General features: G+C 40.1%; 1 protein-coding gene across 8 annotated transcripts in view; it reads left to right on the top strand.

The window, feature by feature from the left end:
- The window catches only part of ZNF521 (zinc finger protein 521), a 229,421-nt gene extending 217,710 nt beyond the window's left edge, over positions 1-11,711 (top strand). For all 8 annotated transcript variants that reach the window (XM_058831748.1, XM_058831746.1, XM_058831742.1 and 5 more), the window contains one exon: positions 10,884-11,711. In XM_058831748.1, the coding sequence (XP_058687731.1) occupies positions 10,884-10,913 (30 nt within the window). In that variant the 3' untranslated portion in view covers positions 10,914-11,711. The remainder of the gene's footprint in view (positions 1-10,883) is intronic.
- The last annotated feature ends 491 nt before the right edge of the window (positions 11,712-12,202 follow it).

The following is a 12,202-nucleotide window of genomic DNA, read 5'->3' as shown; positions in this document are numbered from 1 at the left end:
GTCTGACTTGCAACGTGTCACTGGCCAGCTGTCTGACAGGAAACAGAATGACCAACCTCAGAGAATGGCATTTGGTAGGAGGATACGTCATCTCTCCTAGGGAGGAAGGAAAAATGCATAAAAGGATGCTTCTTTGTGTGGTACTTCTTGTTTGGGGGAGGAGTATTAAATTGTAGGAATTGGACTTCACTGCCTTCCCCATTTTTTAAGGTTCTGTAAACAGGAGAAAGTGAGAGTAAAATTCCTCCCATTTAGCTGTGGTCACATTTCACACAAATGCAATTGAAAAAACCAAACCAGAAAACAGAAGACAATAGAGAATCCAAACTGCATTTTACAACCAACAACCACAATGACAAACATGAAATTTTCTTGTGCTGGTACCACATGTTAGTAAATGCTCCAGATTTATTGATTTACAGTGTGTGTCCTCACAAAATTTAGAGAATGACTTTGTTATAAAGGGCAAAATAGCATTCTGATCTCTCTAAAAGTCACCTTTAAAACAAGGAGTTTCTTGCATTTAAAAGGGAGAAACTCAGATGAGGTTGCTCTGAGAACAAAACATTTCAACATAGGGTTCGTAACCGTCTAACTAATCACCAGATATGAAGGGATAAAAATTGTCCTTAGTTTCTTTTCCAAGCAGTAGATTTCTAATTCACACACACACCAAGCCTGCCACATAAACACTGTCCCAGTTCCTGCTATTCCTTGTTTGAAGAGCTGTAGGAATAAGGACTGTAAGATGTCCAAGATGGGCTGGCACAGTAACCGGTTGTGAAGGAAGTCAGAGCGCAAAATCCATGGGGGCCTTTGCTTATCAGCTCAGAAATCCTTGGCTGTTACCATCAAATCTGCTCAATCTGGCTTTCCTTGCAAACTGTCTTGAAGGAAAAAGATGCACCAATGTGCAACAGAGTTTGGATCTTTTAGAACTGGAGGAGAGCTAGCAGAGCACCATAGCTTTTCTTTTTCTATTCTACACAGTCTAAAATTGACATAGCATGGACAAGGGGACACATTTCCATTTACATTCCTGATTTCAGGATCCAACATACGCTCCCATCCACTTCTGCATTATCTTAACTGGGTGTATGTATGTATGCTTACTGGATGGATAACTTCCATATATGATTTCCACATGTGAAAGGAGAGTTTTCCAGTTTTAAAACTGGGCTTGTTCAGGGTTTGCTTTCACCTGAGCAAAAATGTTGTTAGCCACTGTGAGCTAATCTTGGGCTGATCCACAACCTCCAGTGTGCCAGGTGCTGTTGTACAAGGCCCCACACACCAGCTGGCAGTGTGTGGAGAATCCAGATTCCAGGCTGTCCCCATGTCACCTGGTAAGCACAATACCCAGTGTTATGTCAGGAAGGTAGGGAGGTGAACTCAGCGATTCATACAAGTGTGGGATATGTCTGTCTGTATAATAGGAGTGCAGACAAGTTACAGCACTTTTCTTTCAGGCTGTATCAAGAAACTTGTAATTTCACTTGTAATTTTGTTCAAAGAGATTCTTGTACATGCACCTGTGGAAAACTGGAAAGTATCATTGTTTTAAAGGTTGCCCTTTGCATATAAATCACAGCTCTGTGTGCTTCCCCATTTTAATTGGGTGACCTTTTGAATCCTATGGACAGGAGCTTGAATTCTGGATTCAATTCTGCAGCTTGGTTGAAGATTTGAAATCAATTCATGTTTTAGCAATTACTCTGCTTAAAAGCAGAGAACCCAAAATGGAAACCTGAGAAGAAGAATTCCCCTTGGAAAGTTCCTTTTTTCAAAACATAGTAAACTTCATTGCAGACCAGATAGATATGCGTAAAATACAGATTCATTTGTCAGTTTAATCCATTAAAAGGATCAGGATTCATTGAGTATGAGAGAAAGAGGAGGAGTAAGGAACATGTAATGTTTCCAACAGGACATTTCTGTGCAATTATCAGTTTAAGCTTCCATTATTTGTCACTAATTACTGCACTGAGCTGTTAAATATTTAGTAGTAGTTTGTTTAATTGGGTTTGACCTATAAAGGAATCTGTGCATAGCACAGCTCCAGTTCCAGGAGCCAGTTCCTCACTCACAGCTAGGCAAATTTGTATTCACATAAGATGATCACATGTTGTCAGACAAAGGGGTTTGTTTTTGTTGTTTAGGTTTGTTACCTCTCTCTCCCCCACAGATTTATTTGTCTTTAAGGTATCTGAAATCAGAGCACAAAGTAGAAATGCTGCCTGTGGATGTAAAAAGGGAGGTCGGTCAGACTTAAACTTGTTTACAGATGTTGTAGCTTAGAAAGCACCAGCATGATAAATTAAACATAACAAAGAAAAAAATTAAAGCAGAGCAACAACTAGCCCATGAACACGTGTCTTGTAAAACACTAACTTCATCCCTGAATATCTTATTAGGCAGTATTGCCTATCAAGGTTTGTTGTCCCCTGTTACTCTTGTACAATAGCTGCAGACAAATCTGTATTTGTTCAACTTTGGGTTCTGCTTGCTGTATCTGACAGGGTGAAGAGACTTCTGGTTGTGGCCTCTGCAGAGGGTGTGCAGGAATCAATCAGTATACGAGCAATATTCACTTTGTTTTAAACCTTAAAGGCCTGACTCTGTTCTTGCTTGTTCCTGTCTTGAAACTCCCTTGATTTCAGTGGAGCTTTTCTTAATTTATACCAGGGTAACCATAACCATATTCTAAAGTAATAAGACTTTTGATATATTTCTCAGAAGTGCCTCCTTCTGCCTTTTTTGTTTAAGCTTTTATTCCCACTTGATGAACAATTTTCTTATTGGGGAAGAATGCTTGTGTATTAATTTCAAACATTTGCAGTATCACAAAGGCCTTGTTTTTCTACAGACAAGACTTAGACCTGGATCCTGATTATCATTACAGCCCCTTTGCCATATAAAAGAACAGAGGGGTTTCCCCAGTTTTGAAGAATTGTTGTGAACATGCCCTGACCATTGCCCTCTCTCCCCATCATTTACTCTTTTATGGGGTAATGCAGACACCTTTCCTGGGCAGCCAGGCACCCCTGGTCTGAAATGAAAGACATTGTTGCAAGTTTCACTGCGTTTCAATGAGCAGCAGACAAGGTGAGGCAGGCTTAGGGGAGGCGATTGCCTGGCACCATAGGTTAAAACAGCCTTTGCGCTACTCTGATTTATGTCAGAGGCTTAGCTGGGAGCCCCCTGCCAACGCTCATAATGAGGAAGGTGCAAGGATGGTGAACAGGCATGGTGTTTGTGTCTGTTCTCTTCCAGTGACAATGATGAAAATCTTATTTCCTGTACACAGGAATATATGTCATTCTTTTCCAAACAACAAACCTGTGATATATGTACTCGCATATAGTAATGAATCCAAAAGGAATCATTGACATTTTACTAGTGACTTACTGGAAGTCTCTGAAGAAAAATAGGTATCAGGGGGTTTGGTTTGGTTTGGTTTGGGTTTGGTTTTAATTTTCAGTTTGCATCCCTGAGAACATGCTCTTCAATTTGAGATTTTTTTACTGGTAGTTTTTCTCTGGCCCAGCTGGAAATGCTGAGTGGAAAAACCAGAACACTGAGAGTTTTACAGAAATATGATAAAGAATAAAATCTGATTAGCAGTCATGCTATTTCAGAAACATTAACATAATATCAAATCACATAGCTTAGGTGAATTAATTTATATGAATGACTGCAATTCAGTGTAGACTCTCCTAAATTATCATTGTCAACAGTGGTCAGTCATGTCCTAAGATGACCACTTAACTGGCAAACATGTCTGAGAACAGACCTGATTCTCAAAGGCTGGTAAACATCAACTCACCACACATAAATGGTATTTATGGGAACACAAATTCTCTTGGGATTTGGCCCCTTTCTTGTTGTGGAAATAGCTCTGGTTTAGTTCAGATCAATTTCCTTGGGAATCTGAAGTTTCAGAGACTGTATTTTGTCTGTGCTGATGAGCAAGCTTGGCCTGGATGAAACTCCATGCCTACTTTCGTGTATTTATAAATTCATTGCTACTCCTCCTGCTCTGCCAGCTGCACTACAGTACTGAAGATTCTGGTGGCAGGGACACATTGCCTGGACATTTTCTGTTCTCTCCAGAACTCCAAAGTCTACATTCAACCTCTTACTTCTCACCTATGAAAAACTATTAGATATAATCTCTTTTCTAGCTTCCTCATTCACTCAGCATAAGTGTGACCACTGAAATATGAATATATATTCATTTGTGTCAGAAACATTGTAATTTGAGGGGTGAAACACATCAAAAACATTTGTTAGTTCTGACATTTCAGATACAGTAATTTAAGTTAATTTCTTGTAGTTAGTGTTTTATGAAAGGAAGGGTGGGGTCTGAGAGGGGAAATAATCACCCATTCATTAATCAGCTTCAACTGAAGTTTCTCTTTTTTGTATTTCACATATGTGAAAAAGACAGAAATGTTTACAATCTGAATGTCCATAGGTGCTCTGTTAGTACAATTAAAGGCTGTAGAATCATAGAATGGATATGACCCTAACCTTCAATTAATTCATGTGGTGGAGTGCACTATAGAAGTCATTACCCTTAGTATGGAAACCCAAACCCCACCCATACTATTTTTTCACCTATACAGCAACCAAGCCTTAGAAATCCACATAACTAAATATTCTTAATTGCTTGCAGCAGCAGTGGAGGCAGTGTCATAATGTGTTGGGGCATTGAATGCAAGTTTACTGCTTTCAGATGCTTTGAAATGGCCCAGATATTCTACTGAAACCAGCTCCTCACTATGCAGATTTGGTTTCATGTCTGATTTGGGGTTGGCTGTGCCTTTTCCTCTCCTGGGATGAACATCAGGAAAAAAATACTAACCCTGAGGTCTGTGAAGCTGTGAAATAGTCTCCCAGGAGGAGCATTGGAAGCTCTAATTAAAATTGGACTGGGCAAAACACTTGAAATTACACTGTAGGCAATAATCCAACACTGGCAAGATGGGTGGAGAAAACGCCCTAATGGGTCTTTTCTGTCTTTCAATTCTATGAATTCTTGTTCTACTCCTTTATTATGCTATTTCACCTTTTTGTTTAATGGTGACATTGTGTCATCTAGAAAGCATTACAAGACACTATTGTGAGCTGACTGAGATGATGTTAAATGTCAAAAGAAAATGCAACAGTTTTTCTGCAGGTTCACAGTGATTCCATGGAGATAGGAAAAGAAAAACTGACTGTAAGCGAGGGACACAAGTGCAGTGGTTTTGATCTGTAAGACAGTGGCAAATGCATTGTATGCCTGCAATATGCATCTTTATCATTTTGACACTGCGTTTCATATTCTCTTCCTATGAAGAACAGCCACATTCCACCAAATCTAACACAGGTGTGGGAAAGTCATTTACTGTAACTGTGCAGATCGCTCAGATTGCTGGAGACATCTTCTATCCCAGTGTTTCACATATCCCCAAAGACCTGGACTAAATAATATGGTTTACATCTTAATTTATAGTTTGCATTTAATCTTAGTATTGTACAAATCTAAGTAATTCATCGATTCAATCCTTGAGTATAATCATATTACAGTTTACCAGGAAAGAATCCTTCAGCAATATAATGGGGCCTTGACAGGAAACTGTGCTGCAATATTGAAGCAGCACAAATCTGAAGAAACTGTGTGGAAAATAACCTTTTGTGCTACCTTTTTTATAGCTTAGTCTGAATAAGTTTCATTTATTTGGTTTCGGTATTACCACTTAATACTCCTCTTCCCTCCTCCCTCGCCTTTCCACATGGTATAATATTCCAGCAGTGTCCCATACAGAGCTTCCTGCATGAGAGGTCATGACAACCAGGATAAGTAATAAAGCATTGGACCAAAATTCTGGAAACCATGTTGAACCTGTGCTAGGTTTTGCTAGGCTTGCTTTTCCACAAGCCTTTCTTTCTTCCCCTTTGGTTCTGGAAAATCCAACATCCTCTTCTTAGCTGCAGACAGTTTGAAAAGTGTGGTTCAGGATAAGAAGTTGGAATAAAAAAGAAGGGAAGAGAAGCAGAAAATCTTGATTAGAAAGTATAATTTAATAGAACGTGTATTGAACCAAATGTATTGATTAATGTGGTAGATATAGTACTTATATTGATTCAAACTAGAGATTTAGTACTAAAAGCTGTAAGCCAAAAAGCTGTTGCAGATTGCTACAAAAGTCAGTTTAATGCTGTCCTTGAGAATGCCTTCACAAAGAAATTCTTCTAATGTTTGAGGAGTAGGTAGAATGCGGTATATGTCAGTTTGATCCCGGAGGGTTTTATTTTGTACTCTAATAGCTGTTACGAGCCTACATTATATCCAAGGAGTAATTTTCCTTAGGGGTGCCCAGCTCGCTTTGTGTCAATATTCTAGCATTTTAAGTCACGTACAGTATATGCTTCTGGGAACAGTGCAGGAGCCAGCCAGACTCATAATGGTCTGCATTCATTAATAAAGGCAGAAGCTTCTGTCCCTCCATTGCCCACTACAGGGATGCCTCCCTGGTCTTCAGGGACCCGTACAGACACATTTAAAGAAAGCTTTATTTTGAGTGGGCAGGAGATGAAATGCAGGACTTGCAGGCATTTCCTAAGTCAGCTATATGCCCGAGCACAGGGGTGACCTTAATGGGTCAAAGAAGAATGCAGGTCAAAAGACTTATTATCCAGCCTGTTGGAAACCAATTGCTTTTGTTAAAAAAAAAAGTAAATTGTAGCACTTTAAGGTTGATAGTAATGTAGAGTTCTGTTTTACAACCTGGAGCTGGATTGCTGTGCAGTGGGGTGCATTTTTATTTTTTTGAATGCAAAAAAATACAAGATGGTCTGTAATGTACACAGATAAAGGATTCCAGATAAGTGATAACATGTAGGGTACCATAATTACTTAATCAGTGATGATTGATTACTCATGTTTGTGTTCTTGAACTAAGGAAAAAATAACATGCTGCTGTGGTACTGTTACCATCTGTTGAAATAATGCACCTACATTTCATCTTTATACCTCTTCACGTGTATCCTCTTCGCACCGTTTGTCAGGTACAGCCATGTCTTGTTTCATCTGCTCATAAAACACAGAAGTCCCATTTAAATTGAATGCAACCGCAGTTCACATTAAGGATTCTAATGGGCTATAGAGTCTGTGGCTATCTGTGGGTATTTTTTTCTTCGTTAATTTTGATGCTGTGGGCGGGAACTTTTTGCTAGTTATTACTTCTCATGTGCCCTCTGAAACACAAAGACATGCACCAAACAACAAGTATTATCACTTCTTTTGTCTTGAGCCTTTATGCGAAGAAACCTTTTTGTATTTGTTTGCCAAGGAGATTTTTCCACACAGTATTGTCCTGAAATCCTTTGCATGTCTTCAAGTCTTTAACACTAACAACAGGGATATCTCAAAGCATTTTCATCCAGAAAAGTCGTGGCACATAATTTTATAGTAGGTCACATAACAGTTGGAATTCTGGATTCAGCTATCCAAAATAATTATTTCTAGGAATAGGGCAAATGCACTTCAAGGGTTTCTTTTGCTAGTGAAATATACTGAATTCAGGTTTTCCCAGGTAATACACCTGCTTTCCAGATAACACTGAGACATAGGAATTTGGGATGTAGGAGTTTTCCTGGTTTGTGTCAGTATGATAACAAATGCAGTGACACACACACCCCTCCTGCTTCCCTGTTCCTCCATTTTGTGCATGCAAAGCTTGAATTTGTATTTGCAAACTAGTGTCTCCTCATGAGATCCCAGCTCTTGGAAATTGGAACACAGCTGTTGCTGAAGTCCAGGAAAGATTATATTGAGAAAAAATATTTTCCCCTTTCTGTGGCTAAGCAGGAAATTGACATTTTTGCTTTGTAGGGAGACCACCAGATAATTAAACAGATGTGCTTATGCACAATCAGACTTGGGGGAGGCAAAGAAGGGGAGCATATGATGCCTCCTGTACTTCGCTAAATGACTTCTCTTTGGCAAGTGGAGGTACCAATTGCTCCAAACTCAGGCAAACTAGTTGAAGTTTCTGGAGGTAGCATGTTTCAGGCTTGTCTAGTGCATCTTTAGCGAAGGGCAGCGTGCTCTCCAAGGCACACGCGGGATCTCAAGTGTAATATTGTGCTCTCCCTGGGTATGCTGTGCTCCCATGGCCCTGCCGCGTCCCTGCCGGCGGGAGCTCCAAATTCCGCTTTCCCGCCTGCCTGATCTCCCACTGCCGAGGGGGCTGGAGCTCACTGCACACGAGGCAAAGAGACTATCAGAGCTGAGATCTGCTGTGTGGATAATAGAGGAGAATTTTTGCCCTAAATTTTTAAACACAACACCCCTCATAAAAACAACAACAGTTCATAACTGGGATTAATGTTTGCAATTTTCAGTCACTTAGACATGGGGTCTCCAATAGATGGCTTTTGGTAGTGTGGAATATAGCTCTCTGTGGGATTACAGAATTTTTCTCCTTTTCTTATCTCTCCCCTCCCATCCTTCGCCTGCTTGTCTTGTCAATGTTTTGTTCCTGAAGCGCTTCCACTTTGTATTTTTTTGTGACTTAGCCAAATAGGTATTTCTCCCTAGTCCCTCACATTTGGGGAGCTTTAATTACTTTGGAAACTGTGTTTTATTTTGACTGTTTACAACACATATTGTTGCCTTTTTAAGGCCTAAACTCTTCGAAGCATTTCCTCATGTTCCTATCCTGCACTGTATCATTCTTCTCTGCAACGCTTGTTTGGTTTTTTCCTATTATTTCTTCATTATCTCCAGAGAATCTCATTTTGCGCCAGGGCACAGGAGTCAGGGACACTGAGAGCTGGGGCAAATCAGTCCTTATGCTGTGTTTTATTTTGTCTCCTTCATATTTGGCATTTTTATCTTTAATCAAAAATGTCACTGCAAAGAGAGTTACAGCTGCAATTTTAACACACCTTTTGAATGCTTCATATGCAACTGTTCATCCAGCTTCATACTGATTATGCATTTTTCACTTAGTGAAAAGAAATAAAAAATGGGCATGACTGACATGCTTACTCTCAGTAGACTAGAAACAAAAGACCCCCCCCCCCCCCCAAATATCTGTCTGCAATGTAACAATTGGTATATTACTTCAACTGCTCAGAGGCAGAGAAGAAAATCAGAATTCAGGCTGCCACCCCATATTTAACTTGTCCTGTTGTTTCTAGGTACTGCAGGGTCTCCAATAAGCCTGTGGTGTTATGCTGTAAGTGCTGCAATAAATGGACACAACAGGATGACAAAAGGACTGACTGTCAGGCTTAACTCTTAATTTCCTTGCTTTTGTGCTTTAAAGTCAGAGCCCATTACCTGTGACCAGCCAACATTTTTGGCTGCATCTATTGTTACTGCTTTACAGTATTTTGAAATGATTTTATGGGAAGGATGAGGAACTAGATGAAGTCAAGTGGTGGAGCGTATTTTTTTAACACTCTTTGGCCTTGGACAGTCTGGAATTCCTGCCATCAGCATTAAATCATTTTGTATTCACATCTGGAAATTGCATCTTTGAGTGTCACTGGGTCATTTTCCTTTAATCTTGAGAATGGCACTACATTAAAAATTCCTCAGTCTTACTGTAAGATCCTTTCCTTGCCAAATGTCCCATGAACTATTATTTGTGTGCGTGCACAGTTTAGGGAGAGTGAAGGAGGATGGGAGAGAGGATTTTTAGGCTGGTCTGCAGTCACGCTGTATTTCACATTCATTTCACTGAGGCTGTTTCCATGTGTTCTTTCATGGGTGGCTCTGGAGGGTATGGTTCAGTAGATGTTCACTTTGTTGTAAATGATGACTGTCTTGTGGGAACAGGTTCATCCTAGAGTGTGTTAGTCCAAAGAGGTTTAAAGACAGATTAACTTAATAAAGTGGAGTGAAGGGTCTGGATGTGCTGGGAGCAAATCATGGGATGTGACACCCCTGCCCTCTGGGTCACTGGCCCAAATCTGGCCCCGATTACTAAGGGGAAAATTCATCACTAATCAGTGGCTGCCCTGTTGTCTGAGAAGTAGCAGTCACAGACATTTCCTAGTTATCTGTGGATCCAGTGTTCATTGTAGAAAACTTAAGATGTATTGGATTGGTCCCTTGCTTATTGGTAGATGCTTGTGAAGGATCTGAGCCAGTACAGGCAGCACAATAGCACCTTTCTGAAAGTGGTCAACCTGGTCTGAGGGGTGAGGAGGAAAGAGGGTGAAACTGGTGTTTCCTGTTTGATTTAGTGATTGCTTGTACAGGAAAGGAGAATTTAAGACTCCAAATGCCATGCTGTGTTACTACACATTCACCTGAGGAAAAACCCTTGTGGGTTTTGGCAACCAAAGGGCAGGCTCTGCCAGCCCCCCCTGCTTTCTCATAATTTTCTGATCTCTCTAGCAGAGTGGCTCTTACCAGACTATACTGTGCCATACCGTGTGGGAGAAATAGGTTTTACTGCAGGAGCGCTTTTGAAGCAGTGACACAGTCTAGGAAGCAGAGGGCAGTTAGTGTAAGACTTTTATGGCAAATGCACTTCTCATTTTTGCAATGCATAAATGTGAGCCATGTGTAAGCAGACACCAGGATCACTGACCTGGTCTGCAGTTTCACTGGGGCAGGTCAGCCCACCCCCTACCTGTAGGTAGTGTGTTGCCCTTCTTGTGGTACATGTAAAGGATACTGGTGTGAAACAGCTGGGGAGAGCTCCTCTCTTCCATAATGACGCTGTTTCTGGCTAGTTTAAACAAGGAGGGGTCAAAATACTCTTTTTTCCAGCCCATCATTTTACAAGATATGTTGGGAAAATTGTTTTTGTATCCTTCTTTCACACAGAAATGCCTGTCCTGTGACTAAGTTGTTTCTTTTGTTTTTGTTTCAGAATCATACGATGACCCAGCACAGCAGTTAGTGCAAGGCCCGTCTCTTCCAGAGAATTCTTTGTGGCACAAAAAGGGAACACATTTTACTCTTTGCACGAAACTTTCATTGTTAATGTATATTATTCAGAATCATTGTATTGTACCATAAAACTTGTATTATCGAAACTGTTGGATGTTCATGTGTTTGAACTTTTGAGCACCGGATAGACTTCCTGTATATAAAGTGTTGCACATGTATTATGTTGTCTGATACTAAAATGGTCTTATAAAGACAAGTGGACTTGGGCCCTATTCAGGAAAGATACAAATAATAATAATACTGTGTGAGGGGAAAAAAATAGCTTAAGAAAAAATGTCATTTTTAAGGAGGAGGGAGAAGGTAATAGCTATATTCCATTTCAGCTCTGTTTGGCCTCCCTTTCATTTAAACTTCAGTCTAGAAATCTCTTTTGGTATACAAACGAATGAATCTAAGACTATTTTTTATTGCTGAAGATTCTTGCAAAAAAAACGAAGAGACTCTTTCTCACAGAGCAGGAACCCACAGTTGAATAAGGCCCGTATATATATTTGTAAGCCTTGCGATATGACAGATAGCATTACCATATATGCAATAGTTGTTATGTAGTTTGTCAAAGAATTTTTTTTTCCTGGATACCATTTGAAGCTTTGAGTGTTCAAGACTTTCCTTAATGATTTCACACGGCCAAATTCTTGAATCAGTTGAACTAACCTGTATGTTACTGTTATTAATGTTTACTCTGCGGTCTGAACCTGGAGATTACTGGAATTGTTTTCCAAAAGGAAATAAATTCAGTTTACCATTATGTGTGAGTGTGCTTTGTGTCTTGTCTTTTTCCTCAGAAAGCAGCATTATTATTATTGCTGCTGTATTACCTAAAGAACCAGCAAGATCTGGAATCCCGTTGTATCAGGATCTGTATGCTGCTCAATAGGAATAGGTTGCTTTTCTCAAAGGTAGGTATTGAAATAAATGTAATAGCAGAAACAAATCTGCTGGCCCACTGCAAAGCAATGTGTGCTTGAGAGTGATAGTCACTGTTTGCTGGGTCTATTTGTTTATTTTATTTGTCTGTCTCAGCAATTTCATACTTACACACTTGTCATGTTGGTCGCCAGAGGAGTCACCACGCATCTACCGTGTATAATTATCGGTAAATTTAAATGAAATATCACATAGTGAGCTGGGTCTGGTACTGATGAGAAGGAGCAACCGCAGCTCTGGCCAGCAGTGCTGTTAAGCTCCCTCACCCTCTGCTCTGGCATGGGTAGCAGCATTGGAGGTGGTGCACACCAC

The sequence above is a fragment of the Poecile atricapillus genome, chromosome 2 (assembly GCF_030490865.1).
Source record: "Poecile atricapillus isolate bPoeAtr1 chromosome 2, bPoeAtr1.hap1, whole genome shotgun sequence".
In the NCBI taxonomy this organism is placed as follows: Eukaryota; Metazoa; Chordata; class Aves; order Passeriformes; family Paridae; genus Poecile; species Poecile atricapillus.
The sequence above is the reverse complement of the archived record's forward strand: the minus strand, read 5'-3'. Positions and strand labels throughout refer to the sequence as shown.